This window comes from Anas platyrhynchos, chromosome 1 (genome assembly GCF_047663525.1).
Source record: "Anas platyrhynchos isolate ZD024472 breed Pekin duck chromosome 1, IASCAAS_PekinDuck_T2T, whole genome shotgun sequence".
NCBI classification, from domain to species: Eukaryota; Metazoa; Chordata; class Aves; order Anseriformes; family Anatidae; genus Anas; species Anas platyrhynchos.
This window is the reverse complement of record NC_092587.1, coordinates 26,493,694-26,518,661: the sequence shown is the minus strand read 5'-3', so window position 1 is coordinate 26,518,661 and position 24,968 is coordinate 26,493,694. Positions and strand designations below refer to the sequence as shown.

The 24,968-nt window shown below is 39.3% G+C and overlaps 1 protein-coding gene across 4 annotated transcripts in view; it reads left to right on the top strand.

The window, feature by feature from the left end:
* MET (MET proto-oncogene, receptor tyrosine kinase) overlaps positions 1 to 24,968 on the top strand; it is a 158,090-nt gene that overhangs the window by 117,382 nt on the left and 15,740 nt on the right. For all 4 annotated transcript variants that reach the window (XM_038173479.2, XM_027457674.3, XM_027457666.3 and 1 more), the window contains 7 exons: positions 2,688 to 2,848; positions 4,074 to 4,176; positions 4,421 to 4,557; positions 7,038 to 7,202; positions 8,063 to 8,162; positions 16,969 to 17,187; positions 24,071 to 24,217. In XM_038173479.2, coding sequence (XP_038029407.1) covers positions 2,688 to 2,848; positions 4,074 to 4,176; positions 4,421 to 4,557; positions 7,038 to 7,202; positions 8,063 to 8,162; positions 16,969 to 17,187; positions 24,071 to 24,217 — 1,032 coding nt within the window. The remainder of the gene's footprint in view (positions 1 to 2,687; positions 2,849 to 4,073; positions 4,177 to 4,420; positions 4,558 to 7,037; positions 7,203 to 8,062; positions 8,163 to 16,968; positions 17,188 to 24,070; positions 24,218 to 24,968) is intronic.

Below are 24,968 nucleotides of genomic sequence, written 5' to 3'. Positions count from 1 at the left end.
GCTGAAGGACTCGGAGGAGTCGTACTGGGTATAACTCCGTAATGAAACAAATTGCAGGCATCTGCATACAGAGTTCGGGTCACGTTGAGAGGTGAACTGCATAAAAGGAAAAATAAACAGGTCTCCCTTTGGATTCTTTGTTGTGGTTAAAAACCTGGGGTGGTTTGTTGTTGTTTTTAAAGTGAGTCATTTTAGTTAGCTTTTATCTCAGAAGTATCAAGAACATCAAGCCCTCCTGCTGCCTGTTTAGATTGGAGTTTCTGCTGGAAATTTCAAATGTGGCCTGTACATGTTCTTGCCTCTTAATTAAAATGAAAGAGGTGTTGAAACTTTAATAAATAGATATTTTCTTCTAACAATTTATAAGGTATGTGAGTGGATATTAGCATAATGGCTGTTAACATAAACAAAAGAAAAACACAATCTTTAACATTTTTAGAAAAAGCCTTCTCCCCCATAACCCAAAGCCCAGGGAGCAGCAGGGACATGCAGAATTTCAGGCCTCACAGCAGGACTTACTCCAGGTTGTCAGTGGGATTTCCTGGCCAGAGAGAATTTTCAACAATTTTCAAGTCCTGAATTTCATAGCATTTATAAATGATTTGGGCTTTGCTTATTTTCTGTTACTACCTGCACAATGCAAGTGCGAAGACGATGCCTCCAAATGCCTCAGTTCAAAGTCCAGGAGGTTCACTGCTCATTCCTATCATCTCTCCCAAGGAAAAGTCTTGGAAACCACTCTTGACATGCAGTAGTTTCAACATACAAAACAAATTAAGTAAAAATAAAGGAGTGCATAAAAACACTTTAGGGGAATTTTTTGAGAGCTCAAATACAAAAGTACAGATTTAGGGGTGGGTTGTTTTTTGTATTTGCTTTTAGTTTTTGCTCTACTTTGAAGTCATACCTCCTAAATTTGCTAGTAGAGCACAGTAAATACTTTCATTTTCCCTTAGTTAAGGCACATGGGCTGCTACCGCAAGTCTCTTTTGGCAGGTAAGATCACTCAAAAGCAGCTAAGTGCCTTAGTTTTTGATTCTGTATGGCTTTGTGAAGCCTGTTTTAACCCTCTTATTTTGCTAACTGAATGGATTACATTTCAGTCTCCTCAAATGCCAGAAGTCTATGCATTATTGCACAAAACATGAGACATCCTGTACCCCCACAGAGCAATTTTAGTTTTGTAATTCCAAAAATAGATAGTGTGCTGAGATATTAAGTGGAGTGGAAAAATATTATCTGAAGTCAATCCAGATTCTGAAGAGGAAAAAAAAAAAAAAAAAGAAAGAAAGAAGGGAAACTTAAATTTGGGAATGGCACAGGCTCCACAGGATGCTCCCGACACTGAGCTACAGCATTCGTCGACAGAGGTCTGTGTGAGCGTCACTCCTTTTTTATAGGATTTGTGCAAAAGCACTGTTCCTGCATAGGTTCCCTCTCCTGTGCTCACTGAGAGCTGATCCAAACCTCATTAAAGTAGAAAAGATTCCTACTGACTTCAGTGCATTTTAGATCAGACTCTTTGTCTGCTTTCTAATGGGGGCAGTAAATTTCCCCATATAGAATATATAGTTTAATTCTTTTGAAGTATTCTTCAGCTGCCTTTCTATCTACAATAGTTCATTTGTGAGAGTCTAGAAGTATAGCTACAAGAGAGTTGAAAAGAAATGTGCTGTCTTACTGGATTTCCAGATGAAATAATAGCCAAGTATCTCTCAAACACTTTCTTTTCAGCTTGAAAATGAAGTCAGGTCCTTTGAAAGCCACAGCTGTATTACATTTTAGGGGCAAAATTACTATTACTAAAGCCTTAAGTCTAAGACGTTCAGGCACTATGGCCATAAGTATAAATTCAGTCTTTTTTCTCTGTTGTTTGTCCAGTAGTACTGATACATTTGCAAAATTATGCAGTATTGTTAAAAGTCCCCATAAACCCTAAACCAATGTCTTTTTTATTCTTTTACTGGCAGGACTGACCAGCACTTTTACTGAGTTTCTGCAAGACCTCTATAGTGTTCCTACATTTTTCCCACCATTGTTATATTTTACAGGACAATTTACAATATACAGAAGAAAAAAAAAAAAAAAAAGAAAAAAAAAGAAAAAAAAAAAAAAAACATTTCCTTTGTAGATTGTCTCTATGTTGCTGAGAGGTAGTTTATTTTTAACTCAGAATTAGAGGTGACCAAATGTAAGAGATTTAAGGGAAGAATAGCAGAAGTCACGTTAACTTTATCACAGCCAATGCAATATCGGATTTTGGTGTCTTTGAAGCTACTTCGCTCTGAACCTGACTTTCATCAAGCTAACAAAAAATGGTCATTTGGGGACTCTTTTGTGTTCAGCATTCAGCTTCTAACAAAATAAGTACATTGTATGTTTAACATGCCAGAAATAAGATGTGAAAGACAAGAACGGCAGGATTTAAAAGACTGTTACAATGCACAGCTTGTTCAGTGCCCCTAAACACTATCCTTCAAAGCTTTCTAGTATAGGTTTTGTTATTTATTGCTACTGTCAGAGAAAGCTCATAATGTGACAAATGAAAGGTGAAGAACAATTAAGATGAATGGTAGGACATAGTCTGCCAGAAGAAATGCTTTTCTAAAATTATTCCTTTGCACATTCTTTAACTCCATTTGAAGTTCGAGAAAACCTGATGTAAGTAACGAAATGTTTTTTAACAGATTCTCCCGAGCAGTGCTCCCTTAGAAGGCGGGACAAAGCTGACACTGTGTGGATGGGACTTTGGATTCAGCAAAAATAATAGATTTGAATTAAAAAATACAGTAGTCCATATTGGAGGACAAATTTGTGCTCTGGAAGCAAAATCTAGCAACAAAAACAAGTAAGAAACCTAAAATATGAACTTTCCTTTATAAAAATGTTCTTTATGTGGTATAGATTATGCAATGATACAAACATTCAGTCAATAAGTATCATCCTTCAATTTTGAAGTTTCAACAGAAAATTTAGGTGTTAAAGAATCCCCTGATTTGATAAGTTCCCCATGAAAACAGTGCTCCAAAGAGAGAGCCAGTATGTCTAGTTACTGCCGATAGCTCTTGCAGCAGCTTGTTCTGGTTTGCCTGCAAAATGCTCTTCAACACTTGTGAGACCCAGCAAAAATGAAACTATTCAAAGGTATGAAAAGGTGGCAGGTTCCTTCAGCCAGGATCCTGTAGGGCTCAGGTACGTCACCTCCATCTTCCTGATCTGTGAGGATGTGTGAGCTGGAAAGGAATGTGAGAAGATGCAAGTATTTGGTCATCAAGAGGCTCGTGACCCTCTGCAGCACCTCTCCTCCTCCTCAGGAATGTGTATTCAAGACAGTGGAATAATTGCTTAAATTCAAGACGGAGGTTATTCTGGTTGTTATCTCAGAGAAATAGTAAGTTCAATGAATATCCTCTCTCAATTCAGAGCATTCAGCTGTGTCCTAACAAAGCTGTGTGCAAAGCACAGCATGGCTTCCCTATCCACGTTTATAGCAGCAGAGAGGTCAACCTCCAGCAGTCTTGAGCTCTCTCCTAACTGCTGCTCTAAACAGTCTCAATGCAAACTAAATATTATAAGGAGAATAGCACATATACAAGACACTGTAAATGTAATGTAGTTCATTGGCATATACTGCTAAAAAAGTTCAAATTTTGGTAATATTCAAATTTAGACAGCAAATCAGTATGGGAAGCATTTTTCCTAATCCTGTGTTTGCCAAAATCTAACACTAAAGGAAAACTCCAAAACTCAAATCAGCCATTGAATAGGAGGTATTAGTTTTCTCCAGCATGCTTTTTTCAGAAACCCATTTCATATACTAAAATCAGTTTCTCTGGCTATGGTTAAACACCATAATTCTTTTAGCTGTATTTTTTGTTGTTGGTTTTGTTTGGTTTTGGTTAGTTGGTTGATTGTTTTTTTTCTGAAAAGATCCTGACACACATAGATTGATGAATTGTTCAGTATGGATCCTGGATTATTATGAGTTTGATGTGGTTCAATTTTAATACAAAATGGTCGAGCCAGGAAAAAAAAAAAAAAAGTAACCCCATTTTTTTCTTTTCTTTCCAAAGGCTGGAATGCACAGTTCCTGCTGCAAAAAATGCAAGTTTTAATATATCCAGTAGTGTGTCCGTTGGACATGGAAAAACATTATTCAATACATTTTCTTACGTGGTAAGTACTATAATTAAAAACTTTACTGTCTAATTAGCTTCAATCTGAACTGCAAGAAGACTCCTCATGAGTCCTATCCAGTATGGCAATTCTATATTACTGTTTGCTTTATTATTACTTACTGTTTGCTTTATTATTACTTCTTGGAAGTGCTAAGAAATGTATGAAGATCCTTCCTCTTCACATTTTGAAAATATGGAAACATAATTTAACAGTCCTCTCTTCTTGTTTTTACTCCCCTCAGAATCCTATCATAACAAGTATCTCTCCCACCTATGGCCCCAAATCTGGAGGAACGTTACTAACAGTGGCTGGCAAATACCTAAACAGTGGAAAATCCAGAAAGATTTTTGTTGGTGAGAAACCATGCATCTTGAAAAGGTAATGTGTTTACAAAGAAGTGATGGCTTTAATATTGAAATGTCTTGATTAAAATGTTTTGGAATACAAAACACTGCTCTCCTCTCCTAACACTACATATCACAGTATAGAGACTGCACTAAGTATTCAGTTCGGGACTAGGTCCTGAATTTAGGATGTCTAGATTCTTCCTAGAAAGGACTACGGTTCCCTGGAAGATTTGTTTATTCTGTAACGCCTAATTACCCTCATTAAAACATTGCACTGAGAAACAGTAAATCAGCTTCTAAGAGACTGGAAATTACCCATTTTTTATCATTTTTGACATTCCAACTCCCACATGCTCAGCCCCCTCCTCTACAGCCAGAGCTACTGTTTGTGCACAGCTCTGCACCCAGTGTACATCCCATGAGCATGGGGTGCAGGTTGCCATTTCTTCCTGGCCAACATGAGACCTATGTAGAACTGTGTATCCTATGCATCAGAGCAGGTATTTCTGTGCTACTGTCTGCTTCCTAACTGAGGATAGCATCAGTTTGGGACACTTCCTGGTATCAAGTAGTTTTGAGGACTAAACCAGAATTTCGGTATGGCTCTGAACTGGATCCAGTAGGAGCTCAGTCAAGAACCTTCAACATGCTATGTGTGGAAATGCCTTGAATCTTATCAGAATATAAAGGTTAAATAATAAACACAGATTCTCTGCAATGGGCTGTCAAGTATTCTGAATTCAATAGCCATTCTGCCATGATGCAAATCCTACTTTGTCCTCTTGTTGGGTACTGCAGGGTTCCTCCCATTGGAGTGAACAGAATTGTCACTTTCACAGCCGAGGGCAGAATCAGGCCCACCATGTTCCAGAAACAGGGTGTTCTGCAATTTGTCTAAATTTTGGGTCTCTCCTAATGATTATGGAATGTCATAGTGGTGAAACATCACACTTGCAGAGGATGCAGAGAAGCAGCAGCCTATTAGTTAACGTCAGACTTAAAGTCAGGAGAGATGAATTTTATTCCTTGCTGCTAAATGATTTATTGTATGTTCTTGATCAAATCAGCCAAGTCTCCTGACTAAATCAACAAAGGGATTTAGGTATGCAAGACTGATATTTAATCACTACCAAGATGTTCAGCTGCTACTTAATACTTTAGGATGGGATTTATTGACATCATCTCAGCTGGTCAGCTAATGGACAAATATATGAACCTTTGGGGAATGATTCATCTGATCCATTTGAGACACCTAACTGTGGGGATGCGATGACTGCCAGCTCAGAGTCAGACATCTGCTTCAGTCAGGGGGACCTCTAGGTATCAAACCTTCCCTGGGGCTTACCCAGTAAGCATCCCCAGCTCCCCCCTTCTCACTAGCAAAATTGTCTGGAGACATCTATGCAGATATTGAGTACTTTTTCAGGATACGTGTTTCTCTACCTGAACTGACTATGATGTTTGCTCTTGGGAGTGTTACCCAGTTCTGAGCATAGCTAGAACAAGTTGGGCTTTTTTCCTTTAAAAGACGGTGAAACTTTTATATACTTGTGGATGAATCACTAACCCCTAAGCACACGGTGAACACAGCCTTCCTGGAAAGCTTTAGGAGTGGCAGCAAATCCTCCTCTTGTCTGATTTGGAAACAGTCGCTCACATCCTTTGAGAATGGTCTCACCTGAAAGGCTCCTGGATATGGGTTGGTCCAAATCACTGAAACCAGCCACTGGAATTACATTTGCTTCTCCAGTCAGTTGTTACCCTTGCCTCTGATGTGTCCTGCTCCCTGTGGCCACAATCCATGTGCTCCAAGCCCCAGGATCCTTCATCCCTCTGCTGCTCACTCGCCCCGTGAGCTCAGCATAGGAGAAGGACTTCCAGGAGAAGTGAGAGAAACAGGGAAAGGCAAATATCCCTGAGACTCTGCTGCTGTGCTGTATCTAGCCAGCCCTTCATGAATTTTCACCCTCTCCTCTCTTCTTCTTATCCTCTCCTGCCTGTCCCTCAGCAGTGTCTGGAGCCAGCGTGCACCCAGTGCAGCACACCTCTGTAAAGACAGTGTATACCCTGCCAGCCCTTTTTGCTGAGATTTTTTTTTTTTAAGACAGAGTAAAGCCCGTGGATTGGAAGGAGAAAGACATAACCTCTCAGTTACAGCAGAACAAGTCATTCTCCTTAAACCTGGAACACGCTCTCATTTTCCAGGTTGGAAGCTGCCTTTGCACAGTGCAGGGTTTGACATGGCTGTCACGGGCACTGGGGAAATGCCTTCCACCAGGCAAGGTGTGAGTCAGTCAAACTGAGGTGAATATGGAACCTAAGAAGTGTTGCTCTTGTTTCTACACCACACCTTGCTTATTTTCTGCAATGTGATCATCCAATGCGGTAATCAATGACTTTTTTTTTTCAAATGTGGATCGTTAGGTGGGTTTGCTGCTTAATAATGATAATGTTTTAAACAGCATCTGTGTTTTACAGTGCTGACAAGCAAGCACTTTTCTGTCCTTCCAGCATATCAGCAAGCACCGTGGAGTGCTACACTCCAGCACAACGAATCCCCCAGGACTACCGCGTGAGGGTGGGGATCGACGAAGCTAGCCGAGACGCGAAAGGTCATTTCACCTACAGAGAAGACCCCGTTGTTTTAAACATTCATCCAGCCAAATCTTTTCTTAGGTGAGCAAAAGTTTCTCTTAGAAATAAGAGAAGTAATGAATGAAAGAAGAATGGCTGCGCTGTGCAGCAATCTATCAAAAGAAATTGCATTTTTATCTCTATCTGCCATGCCAATTGCTTCTATTATGGTGCAGTTGCAGAGGGCAGATCATTTCCTTTCAGAGGTGAAGGAGAAGGGGGAAGGGCACCTCTGTTCTTTATGTGATTTAACTCCTAGCTGCTGCCGACTGTACCTGTGATGTCCTGCTGAGATACCTACTATACAGCTAAGTGGGTCTCCTACACTGTGTCTGGACATTACACTGATTAGTGAGAAAAATCATTTAATGTGACAAGTCAGCAGTGCTCAGGAGAGCAAATGGATTTTAAAATAGTCTAAATCCAGCAATGCATAAATATTATGAATATATATGTATGATAGTATGTGTGTGTTTTTAAGTGACATATTTATGGTCTCAGTAGCTTTAATCCAAGCCATCTGCCTTTGCCAAAAAAATGTCAGCAGTAAAAAAGACACTTTTTTCAGCACCACTGAAAGCAACAAGTAAGTTAGAAAATATTAAATGCACTCTCTTTTAAATGCACACACATTTGTTTTATATCCTTGCATACCACAGTATTTAAAATTAATTTTCTTTTCCTGTATATGGTTAGTTGTTATAACAAGTGTAAATTTTGTTTCACAGAAAAATAATCTTACTGCTCAGAGCTATGCATTTGCATCACCCTGTATATCCCTAATTTTGGTTTTATGTTGTCATTTACTCTAAAATATAATTTGTAATTAAGTTTATCATAGCAGATGTATCATTATCCTACTTATCTTTTTTTTTTTCTTCTTCTTCTTTAATTTTCCCTAGTGGTGGAAGTACAATCACAGCTCAGGGAATCAACTTGAACTCAGTGTGCTTTCCTCAGATGGTGATTACTGTACCTAAACTGGGAATGAACTTCTCTGTGGTGAGTCAGTCTTGGAGAAGACAATCTGTTATCTTGTCATCTTCATGTTGTGAATGGCACAGAATTTGCAGTTGAAACACTTCAATTTTTGCCTTGAAACTTCAGGGCTTCCACCAATTTTTTGATGTTTTCTTCAAAAAACATTTCAGTGGAAACATAGTTTTGTGTAGGCACAACTCAACAATAAATTGGAAAATAGAGGGAAAGGAGAACAACAGTAAAATTGGTGCAAATAAATTAGGCTTTCACAGTACTCAATAACAAGATTTTTATATCACAATTTAAATTCAATGATTAAGCACAAAGCAATGCAATACAGATATGCCAGATTCACTTCCTATTCAGACATAGCAAGTTCAGGTGTTACTGTGATAGGCAGGAAATGTATTGAAATGGTGACTGTGAATATAAAAGGAAAAATGGAACAAACATCAAATAAATAGGAAAATTAAATATGTAAAATCAAGAGTAAGCATTGTTTTCAAAAAAATGCTGATTGACAAATTACCTGTTGGGGTAAATGTTTCCTAACTTGCCAAAATTCAGTAACTAAATATTAAGAAAGGTTTGGGCATCTGCAATTGGGAACCTCTTCGTGAAGATAAATTCAAAACCGTCTTTTGTTACCTGAGTTAATATTGTGCAGTATCTTAAATAAGGTGATCAGATATGGTCATGTGATGTACTTTAATTTTTATAAGGCAAAGATGACATTTATTGGCTACTTGGACTGGAACTGTTTCCTGTAACCTTTTGCCTACACATTCGTCTTTTGTCTCTGACATTTTCTCATCCTGTATGGTCTGTTTAGCCTAATTGAAGCTAAATTGACCTACACGCTTTATGACATGCTACACTACTGTTCATATTCTTAGCTTGCTTCTAATGATCATCATACAATATTTCCTGTACTGAATTCTAAGTATTAGACCTAGGTTTGCTCAAAGCATTTTAAATGGTATGTTAGCAAATTTGCAGTCTTTTATAGTTTCAAGGTCACAATATTCTTCATGATCCTGATTTGTATAATATTATGAGTGTCAAGACCTGAATTTGAGCTGGATGTAATCATGGCTTGTAATTTAATGGGTACAGATTTTAATCTGAAAATTAGTGCCCCTGCAAAGAAACGCAGTGTTCAGTGTTACCAGAAAGACACTTTAGCTATGAGTTGGGAAATAAAATATTTTGGTGAAATCAACCAAACTCAGAATTTCATAGATTTTCAGCATTGTGAGTACAATTATTTCTAAGTGCAAAAGATTTACAAAATAAAAGATCATTGCTGAAATCATCTCTTTAGATTTTGCTTTGATATTGCTTTGCATGGATATGAGCTTTCTTTTTAATTTACCTGTTTTCTCTATTCTCTGTTCTGGGAGAATATGCAAAATTGCTACTCTTCAGCACTTGATTCTGCACATCTTGCTTGTCAGATTCCCAGTCAATGAGAGTAGATAGTATTTGGAACTCACTGGAGTTCCTACTCTGACTTAGATTTTTTTTATATATCTATTGATAAAATTCTCACTCTAACAAGGTATTCTTCAAAATCCATGAAGACTGTGTTTGGAGACTGTCAGAATTAGTACAGATTTTAAGGCATCTAATGTAAAGTATATCCATTGTCTTAAAAGTAACTGGGAAGTCTAGACAATGAATGCTGTAGAGTTTCTTCTTTTCTTCAGTTATTGAGAGCACACTTTCCTTTGAGTACTGGTTTCTTCTCATCCTGCCATTTAACCTGCTGCTGAAAAAAAAACAACAGGGATGTAGATAGTCAGAATTATGTCCCTTATTCTTTTTCTTTCATACCTTGCAGTGTCCATGATATTTGCCAACATACAAGAAGAGGCAGGTCTCAGCCTCCTTTTGCATGAGGATATCTGTCCCCTACCACTGTTTATCTCTTTACATAACTCTAAAAATCTGCCCCAGAATAAAAGAAGCTGTGCATGTGGTCATTCCCCCTGTATTAAGGGATGGACTATAACCTCAAACAAATTGTAATCAAGAGTGTATTATGCTTTGACAGTGCCCAAGTATTTTGCTCTGTTGAAATTAAAGGCCTCTAGCACTCAGTGGCTTCCCTCTGTGGCAGCCCAGCTCTGCTTGTCATTTGTTCTGCCACCAGTCTTTACCTCAAGCCTATCTCTCAAGGAAATATATTTGTTCTCAGGGAGAAGGAGAAGATTTAAAAGTAACAAAACCAGGTTGCACTATGCAAGTGAGGAAATTGCTGGTGAAGGATGCCTAATGCTGCAACCTGTCTCATTCTGTGTGGGAGGTTCTGAACCCTATGCAAAAAAAAAAAAAAAAAAAAAAAAAACAAACTTTCTTGCAGTCATTACAAAAACAAATAATGATGAGGGACTCTTTCCAGCAGGGATTTAGAGCAATGCAATAAGCAGCTATCATGTTAACAAATGAGAAAACAGGTTGTGGTCCTGAATAGACCAAACCCAGACAAACAGTGCAATACAAAACAAAATGATCAAGAAGTCCTTTAGCTGAGGTTAAATTACCATTTTGTTTCCTTATTTTGAGAGAGGAGAGTTAACTGAGTCATTTTTTTTAATTGTTCTTTTAGCCCTTTTTCTTTTCAGTTTTCTCTCACCAGCCTCCTCCAAGAAGCTGCTTTTGTCAGCATTCAGAAATTCTGGCTCTTGGGAAAACCAAACCCAGCAGTGAAACACATCCCAGAGCATCAAAGGAAAGTGCAGCTGGGAGGGACCACAAAGACCTAGCCTGGCCTACTTCCCTGCAGCAGGAGCAAATGTACCCAGACCACTGCCTGACAGATATTTGTATAGGATGTTATTAAAGCTCCTCGTGAAGGAAATTTCACAACCTCGCTTAAACAAGTTTGGGAGAGAGCTGCTCTACCTGCTTACCTAGTGGTTTGGAAAGACTTCTTTCCAATAATTAACCCAAACCCCAGCTGTTAATGTTCTGTCTTCTTGTTTAACCCTCAGTGGACATGAACAACAGATTACCAGTCTCTCCTGCTAATTTTACTTAACTTGCACCACGATCTGATTCAGCCTTTCTATTTTCCAGTTTAAACAAACCAAGCTGCTCCAACCTTGCCTGATAATTGTTGTTTCCTAGAGCTCTGCTCATTCTTTCTCATTCTCCTACTCATTTCTCATTCACCTCCCAGATACCCTCTCATTTGCCTAAAACTGGTAGCATCTGACTTAAAAGAGCTCTCTCCTTTTGCTGCCATCTCTTTGTCCCCAAACCCTTAATTCACTCCATCAGGATAAACTGTGGCCTGGATCCCCCCAGTGGAGCCACAGTGTGAGTGGAAGGTTACTGCTATGAGCAGCAGGAGCTGTAAGGGGTGCTCTGCATCCCACAGCCTGAAGGGGCAGAGCCGACTTGCATGCCTTGGGGCATTTGCTCTCCTCTGCCTCTGTATTTCCATCACAGTGTGAGAGATGAGCTGGTAAATGAGTTTCTATAAAACAACTCCCTGTAAGAAATGCAATTGCACTGGAATTTAAAAGTTTGGGCTGTAATATGCTCTATGAAGAAACATGTAAGTTTGGGGTTGGTTGTTGCTTAACTATTCTGCTGTTCACAGGCCACACAGGTCTGAGCAGAAGCAACTGTGGTCACTTCCAACCCAAACCACTCTATAATTCTTTAACAATTCTAAGTTGACTATATCAGCTGTCATGCTTGCAGTTCAGTATTTCTGAAATTTCCTGTTCTATAAGGTAAAAAGTCCTTGCTTCAATTTTATCATTTTCTTTTCATATTTATTTAAATTTCATTGAAATTATTCAATACTGTGTTCACACTAATTGTGTTTATATTACATTCCACTAACACTATCAAAATAATATGTCTTGCCTTCTTCAAATTTGGTATTTCAACATGAGTGAAAAAAATGTTCTACAGTTATTGAACCATATGTTTCAGCACTTGCAATGTGTTCTTTTTAATTTCTGTTTCATTAGTTCTTTTGACCATTTGTTCCGATTAAGAACAAAAAAATATGAATCTGGGGAGTTCTGCATAAATTATTCTTCCCAAGAGCTCTAGATAACGAATAAGGATGCCCTAACCCTCTCACTTATGCTCACGTGTTCAGCTCCAGTGTGAGGTACACAGGGAAGGAAGCAGCTTATTCCTGCCACTCTCTTTGTAATGTGCCTGTATAAAAGCTTGGCATGGTTTGGGATGATATTTGATCAGGAGCCTATTTACAAAATAAGTACCTTCTAACTTCTGCTATAAGTCCTGCTAGAAGCTCTTGAGGCCAGTATTTTCTCTTTGACAGCCTGTACTTTGCACTGGTTTCCCAGTAACAAATCAGTTGTCATTTGGGGGTCCTTTGCTGCATGTTCCATCCATTAATTAATTCAGATATATATTCCCACTGCTTAATCCCTTCTAACTATGAATCTACCAAGATGTCCAAGGTTGCAAACCTAGGGAAAAGCACCTTTTAATGAATGATCTCCAACAACAACTAACCTTGTAGCTATGCAAGATCATCTCTTTCCACAGACTTTTAATTATCTCTTCAATAAGTAGCCTCTTGAATAATCTTTAGTATTTCTTAATTACTCCCTGCTAGATGCCATTTCCTGTTGTGCTACAGGAGAATTTTAAAATACCCTAAAGTTTTTTTCTACATTTAAAGTCCCTTAGCGATCTCTATTCATAATACCCATCAAACTGCCCAGAATTCACCTGAGAGTATCTAGCTTAGATCTGTTAAATAATGAGAGAAGAAATTCCCTGGGAACTGTGGATGGTGAGCATGTGATTATTGAAGCTGTTCCTGATTATGTATCCAAATATGCTCAGGGTCAGATCTTCCAGTTATGTTGACTCTTTGTCATGAAGCTGCACCAGAAGCCCAGAAAAGATTTCCCTCATGAAGGGAAACCATGGCCTTTCTGTGCTGAATCTGTATCTCATGTACATCTCTCGCAAAGGAAACAGTCCAGTGACAGGTATCAGTTAAGAGTCTAAGTTGTGAGTTCGTCGGGGTCCCTGGGATGCACTGCTGTCAGGCACGTTAACCATCCCAAACCCACAGAGGAGCCTGGGCTCCCAGTCAGTATCGGTCATGTTGTGTGAAGGGCTGGCCCTCAGACTCAGTAGAAAGGAAGGGTTTACTCTACCTTCTGGTCCAGTGATCTCATAGACTAGAAGTACCATCTCCCTTGCTTTCATCCAGCAAAACAACTAGAATAAAAATGGTACTGAACCATTAGTACCATTTCTTGCACGACCTGAAATGACAGCAAAAGCCCATGAGTCCTCTGAAAAATCTTCAAGACATCCTGATTGAGTGTCACTGCTCAGTTTCTCACCTACACATAAAAGCTTTCTGAACGGGTTTTCCTCAAGCTGGACTTGACTTCCCATCTCTCTTCTGAGAAATCATCCTTTGGCAGAGACATCTGGACAGTCTCCCAGTCTGACTTTAACCTCATTCATCTTTCATTTCTCACTGGAACTCCAAAAGTTTAGATTTTTTTATAAAAGGACAAATTGGTCCTTTTCTCCTGTCTGACTGCTACAGATCCTGTAATACACATCTGACTGCCCCTCTCTTATCTGGGTCAGTTGCTGGGAGACCTTTGGAGCTCTGAGATCCTCCCTCATATTTTTCCTGTTGTTTTGTCAGATGAAAAAAAATTGAATTGGGCACCGAAGTTCAGATTCTGTAGGTCAGGTTTGAATTAATTGCCTCAAGGGTCATATTTTACAAATGAAGCAAGAATACATACCTTTAAGTGATGAGTCATATGCATTGTGCAATGGATTATTATTCCCCTTGGGGTATAGTATTTACTTATGCTTGTGAAATGTTCCATAATTTTTACATCTTTTCTTCCTTATTGTCCTTAGATGTAGATTATGTTCACAGGAAGAGCACAGCTTTAGCTTTTAAAGGGAATGTACTTTAAAGTCTAATTAAATAAAAGTTAAAGGTGCTGGGTGATAGGCAGTATCTTAATTGAGTAGGCAATAGATTGAGTTAGTTTTTTTCTTATAGATCCTCAATCCAATATTTCTTGAAAACTAAACCATCATATTCTTCAATTGCTAAAACCAATTTCAAGGTAAAAATGTCATGTCAAATCACGTACCAATAAGGGCATTGTAAATAAGATTTTTCTTGACCTTACCAATCAGTCACATTGCATCCCCTCCAAAGAGTATTATTAGATTTTTATCATTCTCTGAAAGCATCCTCTTCAGAGACCAGCCTGATAAAGTAAAGTATCTGGTTCTAATGGATAGCCACAAACAAAGTTATGAATACCACTGCTATTCATTTAACGGACATCACTACTCTACAGTAGATAAAAAGACTAATGAATTTACATTAATCAAATAAATATAATGATTTCCTAGGACATATTTGGTTTTATAATTATATATTTTAGTAATATCTTTTTAGAATCGACACAATATGATAGATAACTTTACAGATATTCATATATCATGGGAAAACATGACTTGATCATACATTATACTAATGATGCACCTTACTATTACCATACCGATTCAAATGAAGTTCTAGATCCATGGCATCTCATAACAAAGCATGAGATATGGTAAATGGTGCACATCAAGGAATGACAAAAATACTCTAATACTGTAAGCAAATGGAGGAAAAATCTGCCTTGACTTGTGTCCCACAGATTACCTTGTTTTTATGGGAGGGTGCACATATATTTCCGAATTTGTGCTAGTAATCTAACCAGTTTCGTGGGTGCAAGTCCCCCTAGTGTCACTGAGAGCTACACCAAGTTATTTAACTGAGCACAGAACTCATGGTTAACAGATATGTAGACCTTGCAGTAGAGCTTTAAAAGACTAATGCTCAGTTTCAGAGCCTTAAAAATGTTTTTTTGGACAGATTTAAGATTTCATAATATTATGCAAAGAAACACGAATTACTATGGTGAAAAAGTGCTGATATCTAATTTAATTCTATTTTTCAAGTTAATGTGAATATATAACTGATCCACCTTGAACTGTTATGTCACACAGTAAAATTACATTGCATTAATTTAGCATATTACAGACAAATGTAAACTAATTTCACAGCTTCTTCAGGCAGCATTTTATAATGAGAACCAATTTAATTTGCAAAACAAAACAGAAAAAAAAATAATATATATATATTGTCCCTCTCTAGAGGTACAAAAGTATTCAACAGCACTGTTGGGTTTCCAGGGAAATTTCTTGTAGAACAAATGTAAGATTTATGATGACTAGGTTATAAACCCCATTGTCACTGGGCCACGTCAGCCACTCTGTTTAAAAAAAAAAAAAAAGTGTAATGTCTGGGACAGTGTACAGGGAACTACCTGCACAAGGCTTATGCAACACAAAAGCGAAAGAGCCACTCTGAAGCATGTGTGGTGCTGCCCAGCACCCACCATGCCCCCCATCATTGCTTGTAGATGTGCTGTTGATATTATAATCCAATTAGTCATCTAGAAACCTCTACAGTAAGGAGAGAAAAGTTGACCCTTCTGGAGTGCTGTTCATCTAATTAAAGCTGTTGTCCAAAACAGATCAGATGAACTTCCCTCGAGGTGAGCCTGTTTCCTTCTGTAGACTGTAAGGGAGTTTAGACAAGTGACTCCAGTGCAGGCTGGATGCAGGCTGGATGAATCCCACCTGCAAGGATTCTTGCTGTCCCTATAAACTGACCAAACTCAGCTTCAGATCAAGCTGCCTTGCTTACAACACGGGAATCCTTTTGGGGAGGACCAGGGCCCATCCCATCTGTCTCAAGAGACCTGTGTCAAAGTGGTACAGCATGGATAGAAGCACCCTGGCCAGATATTTGGCTCTGGATCACAGCTCCAGGGCACAAAGCACTTCCTGGCAGGTCCTCTGAAGCATGCAGCCCACCAGCATCTTTCCCCTGGGAAGCACTGCTTGGTCCAGAGCATGCCTTCAGTCGCAATAAATGCAAGCAAGGGGAAAAAGTGGCTTCACACCTGTTGCCAGCCAGGTTCTGCTTGGCACTGAGGTGCAAACATCTCATCCCCACTCTTGTGGGGAGATACAGAGGGAAGCATGTCCTGCAGTCCCAGGAGAGATTTGTATTATACCAGTGCACCTAAGCACCAAATGCCACACTTCCAGAGTCTTACACGTACTTTTTTAGAAAGAAGATGTGCTTTGTTGAACTTTCATCGCCCAAATTCCCACAGTGGTGTTGGCTTTAAAGCACTTTCTCACACAGTCCATAGTTCCCTTCAGGTGGAAACACAGCAGCTCAGCTGCACCATGAGTAAACAGCGCTTTACTTTTGTTTTCCGCTATTTCAGTCAGATGCATTGGGCCTATTTTTACCTTCTCCTCTGGTCCCTTGCTATTGTAGTATAAAAGGAAGAGAAGTCCATGTTGTAGTCACTCTTACATAGGCTGGATAAGCTGAGTTATGGCTGCTTTGTGTCCCAGTACAGCCCAGTGAAGGGGTAGCCTCTTGATGGTCCTTGGCATTGGAAATCATTTTCCACTAATTATCTTCAAAATATTTACTTTAAAAGCACTGTGAACAATCAGGCCAGGAAGCTTGTTTACTTGAACATTTCCTCAACAAGAGTGCAAACACCATTGAGTTTTTACACTTTTCTCCCAACTCTAAACAAACACTGTGGAGCCCTGCTCTGGATTTTGCTATGGTTAAAGAAGAACAAGACCTCTGGTGTTTATTTTTTCAACATATGTATATTGTCAAAGAACAGCTATGTTCATCAGTTACTTCCTATGCACTTACTTACTCCAATTCTTTCTTTCTTTCTTATAGGCATGTAGCCACCGCTCTAGCTCAGAGATAATCTGCTGCACAACTCCTTCCCTGAAAGCCTTCAACCTTCAACCACCCTTCGTAACCAAAGTGTTTTTTATTTTTGATGGTGTCAGCTCTTTGTACTTTGATTTTGATTATGTAAATAATCCTGTATTTAAGCATTTTGAAAAGCCATTGTTCATATCAAGAGGCAACCCAAATGTTCTGGAAATTAAGGTAAGACACATTGAAGTGAGTTTTTAAATTATTATGTTTTACACAATAGAAGTATTCATAAATGCACTGAAAGTTGTGAAGCACACATCAGCAGTGTTCTGTGGAACAGACATTTTGTTGAAGTAGAGGAAACCCCAAGGAAACAAAGGCAGGGAAGGACTGAGCACAGTGTGTTCAGGGCCACGTTCATCCAATCCCCCAGCTGTCACAACCTAAAAAGTAAAGAGGTGAAATCAAAGAGATACCAGGGCTGTTACTGCGATCAGGTAGGGAGGGAGAGGGGCTTTCATTGTCCTCTGGGCCCCAAGTGGGGCAAGCAGGCTGCATCAGCTTCTGACTACTACAAGCTGCACCAACAGTTCAAAATTAAACATGGCCAGCAGCCCAGAACCTGAAGTGTGTGGTCTGTGTTTCAGTCCTGGCTCTTACTGTCACTTTTTTTCATCCTTCCCCATGGAAGACGTGGAGTTACCTTTGAGAAGTGCCCCAGCAACTTTGGCTCTCTAGAGCTAAGGGAAATTCCGGTCTGTGCACAAAGTCATTCAAGAAGATCAGTCACCACTGAAGCCTAAATATTTATGGATCCATGAAAAATGCAAAGTTGATGCTGAGTGCCAGTTAAAAGAAAACTCAGAATAGCCTAGGCAGCACTGAGAAACATCTCTCAGAAATCTGGGGCCCTCAGAGGCAGTTTGATTTGTATAAGAGTGCTGCAGACTCACAAATCCATTTGTGAGTCTGATTTCCTGAAATGTAGTGTGTTTCTGATTTAGTGTCAAATAGAAATAGGACAAATACAGGTATTTCTAATTTATTATGAATATGGATAAAAAATGTTATTATGTACATTTCATTTCTATAGAATATTTATAATTTATATGGCATACAATGTATAAAAATCTTTAAAGAACAGAATCAACCTTAATGGTGGGGTCATCTCTTCATGAGCTCTGTAAGCCAACACTTTTTCCAGCCATGGAATCTGTGAGGCCTGTGGTCTTTGACTCCAAGATGATCCAGTGACCCAATTCTGGGCTGCAGATAATTGGACAGTTACCTGAGAGTCTCTGTCTGTCATGCTGGGTTTCAGTCAAACCCTCTGAATATTGATCTGACACAACAAAAGGTTTTGGGCAAATTCCAAAGAATGATCAGTGTGGGATCTAAACTTAGAAGCGCAGAAATAAAATGCTAGTTCTTAATCCAAAGATAAGGAGAACCACATGGAGAAAACCAGGAAACTATAATGGAGCAGGTTTACTTAGGAGCTCACAGGTCCTTTTTTTCAGCTAAATCACTCAATGCAGAGTGAACTTTTGCCTGTTCATGGAGAAATACTAGAAAGAGTTCTGGTGTGCAGATTAACAGAGAGCTGGGAATACATAGCTTTGGTATGGCTCGATGCCTCTGTGCAGTGACAGCAGTGGTTTCCAGTGATTTCCAGGTCATGTATTTCAACCAATTGGAAAGAAGAGATATAATTTGAGAAGAATCATGGAATAAATCAGATTGGAAGAAACCTTTGGAGGTCTTCATAGTCTAACCCCGATGCTCAAAGCAGGGCAAAGTTAAAAATTTGGTCAGCTTGCCTATGGCCTTGTCCAGATGAGTTTTGAAAACCTCGAAGCATACAACTCAAAAAAAAACAAAACAAAACAAAACAAAACAAAACAAAAACAACTCCTCTCTCTTTGCTTTATGCACCTTGTGCTTCAGCCTCTTTCCCATCTCAGTGGCCCTCTGCTGTTCTTTGCTCACTTTATCTTTATATCCCTTTTACTGTGGGGCCCAAAACTCAGCAAAATTCTCCAGGTGTGGCTGAGCGAAGAACAACAATCATCTTTTTCCATCTCATGGTTATGTTGCTGCTATAAGCACATGTTGAGCCTTCATCACTACAACAGCACATTGCCACCTTATTTCACCATGTGGTCCACCAGGACTCCCAGGTCTTTTTCTGCAGTGTCTTTCTGCCCTACTGTCCCTAAATGTCCTGGTACATGGGCTTATTCCATCCCAGGTGCAGAACTGTGTATCTGTATTTGTTGAATTTATGAGGTTCCTGCTGGCACATTCCTCCGGCATGCTGCAGACCCTCTGAACAGTGATTCTGCTCTCCAGTATCAGTCATTTGCCTACGTTTAATGTCATCTGAAACCTAAAAAGACAGTGCATTCTGTCACTGTTCAGGTTGTTGATGAAGATTTTAAACAGTATTGGTCCCAGCATCCCCCCATGAGAAATGCCACTTGTCAGATTAGTAATCTTTCAGCTGATGGTCCAGTCAGTTTTTTACACAATTTATAGTCTGCTCATCCAGTCCACATCATGCTAATTTGTTTTCAATACTAGGACAGACTGTGTTGCAAACCTTGCTAAAAGCAAGGTAGACATTGTCAAGTGCCTTCTCCTCATCTACAGAGCCCATCATCTCCTTACAGAAAACACTCAGGCAAAATCCACTTTTGGGAATCCTGTTCTGGCTGTTCCCAATTGCCTTCTTGTCCTTCCTCTGCCTGGAAATGCTTCCATGAGAACTTCCTCCATAATCTTCCCCAGGCACTTAGGTTAAAAATTAGGTGTTTTTTTAACTCTCGTCTTTCTTTACTTTTGAACATTTTATTCTCCCTTAAGGAGAAGTCCCTAGTGCTATTTATTGTAAAGAAAGAATGAGATAGAAAGTCTGGTTGAGGACTGTCCCACTGACAACTGACCAAAGTAACAATTTTGTAGGATTGATGTCACCTTGTAGCCATGGCACCCAAGGCAGATGTCTACCTAAGCCTGATGCCCCGATTATTTCCTGGCAACCAACTGGAGAATGACATTAGTGAAAGCTGGTCTCCTAGAACAAAGCATGAACAAGCACCAATTTAACATCCTCTTCTAAATAGAATTAGTTATAGTGGGATGCTTCCATCAAAACAGTGAGGCGGCTTTCAGAAATTATTGTAGGGAGCCAAAAGATCATTACAAGCCATATTGGCAACACTTTTCTCTAGCCCCGTACTCCCGTACAAAAATATACACACACAAGTTTACATGCCTCATGGTCATATTTTGTGTGGTAATTAAGCAAGCTCAGCATGAAATTAAATGGCAGCTTGCTTCAGTGAACAGACTGTTCTACCAAACCAAAGTTCTTTTATCTTTTCCTTAATTAGTTTCAGAGAGGTGGAGGGAGCTTTTATCACAAGTTTTTCAATCAAACTAATCTACTGTGACATATTTAGCTTTCATCAAATGACGGTGGGTACCGATTGAAAGGTGCTGTTTGGTTTCCCCTGATGACCACAAGTTGTTTTTGTAAGAAAATGTTAAATGCAAAGAAACATTAAGTCTTCTGTCTAAACACAGTCAGGGCACTGTGTGCCATGACTGCCAGCCTTTCTAGTCTTCAGTGCCAGCCCTTTTGTCTTCCACACTACCAAGTCTCTCAAGGACCGACATCATCATTGCCTTCCTCTGCCAAGTATGTGACTCTTTGAAGTCTCTTGCTGCCCACCATTCCCCGGTCAGAGTGGTCACGGCAGAGTGGCTTGAGGCACTTCCCTGCTTCAACACCACAAAGACACTACTTCAGAAGTGCTCCCATCTCCTGCCAACATGGGAAGCTCGCAGGATGGGAGAAATTCTGGCATTTCTCTGCTGGGGATGACTGCAGAAATGAGTCTGCTAAAGAGAACAGAATCTGCTCACCACCTCCCACAGGAGCCACTGACCTGGGCCAGAAAGAACTGGACAGTTTGTACAGAGGATTAAGTCCTGTGCTGATTTCCTCTGTGCCTCTGCTCGGAAGACTATCCCCCACACTTGGCAAAAGGCATTCGATCTCTCTGCAAGCGCCATTGTGGTATGAACAAAGAAACTCATAGTCCAGTCATTTTCCCTTTAAAGCCTCAGGTCACTTTGCACAGTCGGAAACTTCCACCTGAGGCCAGGGCAGGAAAGCAACCTGTCCTTAGATATTACAAGTGATAACACACTGCAGAGACAAGATAACCCCTATCAGCATTGCTTGGCAGCCTGTATTTGCTACGGGTGAACGTGACCTAACTCTGCCATGGCATCACTTTGGGGGTTCTTGAAAATGTCCTTTAATGACTTCTTGATGAAGGGCAGCTCTTGGAAGTGCTGCAGCAGACCCAAGGTTTTCAAGGTTTTGGGACTGTGTGTCAGGTTGCTACCCTCACCCTCTGAGGGCTGCAGTTGCTTTTCCATTGCTTCCCTCCACCCAAGCCTGGAGCACTAGTGTGAGCAGGGCTCACACTGGTGGGGAAGGGGCCTTGCCTTTCCCCGTGTGTCACTTTTTTGTTTGTTTGTTTTACTTCTAGTAATTGCCTGAGCTGCACAGCCTGCAGAGGTCTGGTGTGGTCAGGAGTGGTACTGTAACAGGTTACCCAGGGAGGTGGTTGAATCACTGTCCCTGGGGGTGTTCAAGGAAAGGCTGGATGTGGTGCTTAGGGACATGGTTTAGTGGGTGACATTGGTGGTAGGGGGATGGTTGGACCAGATGATCTTGGAGACCTCTTCCAACCTTAATGATTCCATGATCCTATGCACCAAGCCAGAGGTGGAGCTCTGCATGCTTCCTGAAAGGGCCTATGCCTAGGTGACTAACATCTATTTATAAATATAAAAGCTTTGACAAGGAAATAAGTAGCACAATTTGTTATGTTACACATCACATTAGAGATCTTGAGATCTGTTCTCTGCCACATCTGTCCTAAAACAATCGGTCAAGATTTAATCCCCTAGTCTATTGCTAAACCAGCCCAACACATTCTTTGTGAGATAATCTTAAGAAACTCTTCTTGTTCATTTACAGGTCAGTCTATTTTTCGTCTTCTTACACATGTCATAGAAAATTATGTTTCTGTTAATGTCCAGTCTGAGGGTGCAATGGAAATATTTCTGAGCAAGCTTAAGTGGAAGCTCTACTGCAGTAACTCCTCATTCTTCCCTATTTAATCTGCTCTGTTTAGGAATCTCAAAAATTCTTCTGACACTGATATCAAAATTTCCACAGCTCAGTTTTCAGTTTTTATACTGCTTCTAGACATTCATCCACATTATTCCTCTGTCTCTAAAGTTGTAAGGTAGTTAGCTAGTCTATCAGATTGGCTTGTGACAGCTACACAGTATAATAACTGTATTCTTCAGCTTGCATGTAAGGACATTACTCAGCAAGTAGGGAGTAATATGCATTTTAAAATAGGAAATACTGCTTCCTGGTTCTCACTGGAGTCAATTTCCTTATTTTCTTAAAACCATATGTAAATTTTTTGGTCCTTAGAAGAACAAATCAACTTCTTGAAAGAGGTCTGAAACTTTTGATATAGACAGATATTATACTGAATATTTTTGAAACTATAATGTATTAATGGTAATATAATGGTAATGGTAATAAATAAAAACTACTGCCTTCATTATAACTAGCTAATGACCACACTAGGAAATGCCGATATGTTTTTTCCTTTGAGTAAGCCAACAGTTTTGGTGGGAACAATTTTCTAAGATGCAGTGCAGAAGAAAAAGAGAGGCCACTCATCCACACTCTTTAGGACAATACATTTGTTCTGAAGATAGAAGACCCAAGTTCAGTTCTTTTGAGGTACATGTTTCAAAAGAAAGATTTGAACTTGAATGGCTCACAGTCTGCAGTAAGTTTCCAGACTAATAAGCACTAAACAGTCAATCAGTGCTCCCTGGTCCACTGAATATTCAACACCAAAAGGAATGCCTCCAAGAATGGCTTAGATAGACAAAAGTGAGCAAAATGGACTTTTTCTGCCAGCAGTTAAAAAGCACTCACCTGGGGTGTGGCTTCACTGGTCAAAGTAGAACATTAAACCAGCTCTCCTATATTTTTATTACAATTTCTCCTGAACTCTTTCTGATTTTGTAGCAGACATAAAAAATATATTCCAAAATATCATTTATTTTACCCTTCAGAATGGGTTTCTTGTTTTCATTTCAGTAGACGAAGCCTCACAGCAGAGTCAGGCATGATGCCTTCCTCCCTTCTCGTGAAAAACTCCCAGTTCAGCCCACATCAATAGACCATATTACTGTTACTCCCCATCCTCCCTTTTCCCCTTTTACTCCCTCATAATATGCCTGTTCTTTAATCTTATCTAAGCTGAACTGTACACGGGTCAGGGCAGAACTGCAGCTTCCTAAATACCGATGTAGTCCTGAGCACAAAAGATCCTGACCTTGGCCTTTGGACACTACTATATCACAATACCAAGAGGGATAATATTTCATCCAAGTCTAGGATCTGAAGGCAGGTTTTCTGAGTAGGGAGTGCACTTTTCATGTAATTTTTACCAGGGTTTGTTCCACTTTCGGTCTATGGAACGTGATTTTGACAGATTTGTGCATTTTTATGATTACTATTCGCTCGCTCTTTTTTGAAAGCTTCACTCCCTCAACCATAACTAGTTGCAAAACAAAATATTTGGGATGCCTTTAGTTTGTGGATAATATAATGACAGTTTTGTATTAACAACAGGATCACATAATGCTTTCTTTCTTGTGCAAATTATGCAAAAATCTAAACAGGACCATCAGAAATTATTCCTCAAACATTTGCATTTTTATAAATCCTTATGGGCTGTATGAGTGTTAGTGACAGGAGATTTTATCCTTAAACATTATCATCTCCCCCTCTCTGGCCTGTCAGTCAAACTCCCGTTTACATGAATAAACCTGGTATATGCACATCAACAGGGCAATGTAAACTTGTGTTAGTCTGTTTTATTTCACAATTGTTTTTCCATTAAAAACATTTTACAAGGTAATGAAAGGCCTTCTCCTTAACTTTCATGAGGTGGTTATGTAATATTAAATTGATTTTTTCTTTCTTTTTCTTTCCAAGGGAAATTATATTGATTCAGAAGCTGTTAAAGGAGAGGTGCTAAAAGTTGGAAATAAAAGCTGCGAAAACCTCCTCCTGCAGTCAGAATCAATTCTATGTACGGTTCCAAGTGATCTCCTGAAATCCAACAGTGAGCTAAATATAGAGGTGAGGCAGCTACACCGCACATGCAATATTCATGTCACTTTTATTATCAATGCCAATGACACTGTTGAACCTACAAACTTCAAATATAGGCATAAGCCTGTGTTTACAGAGGTATCTCCATCCCTGTTTGTTTGGGATAGAAATTCAAATAATATTGATTTTTTAAATAAATGTTATCATCATTGCTGTTATTATCTATCTGTACAGAGACTTTCTGGAGCCTTAGGCACAAAACAGGACCTAACCTAAGCAGCACAGGAACAAAATGCTAGTTCTTAGTCCAAAGATGAAAAGAACCATATGGGGAAGAACAGGAAACTGTAATGGAGTAAATTTACTTTTGAGCTCCAATTCCTTTTTCAGAAAAATATTCTGATACAGTCAATAGGATCAGACCCTTTCTGAAGGGTTTTTCTATGTTTTATATATATACACACACACACATATATATATATATATATAATAAATATATATAATTTAATTTCATTAGTTCTGTAAGATGCAGGCACTGAGGAGAAATGTTTTGAGTTTCACCATTGTTGTAAATGTGGTCTCACTAGAATCATTCAGAGTTCTACAGCAGATTTAAACCATAGGTAGTTTTTACCAACTGACTCAGAATAAGACACAAATCCTTCTGAATCTTTTTTTTTTTTTTTTTTTTTTTTTTAATATAAAAATGTAAAAGCATGGGGAGGGGGTTACACTTGAACAAATGAATTTGCTGAGCATGGACTCTGATTCACTGAAA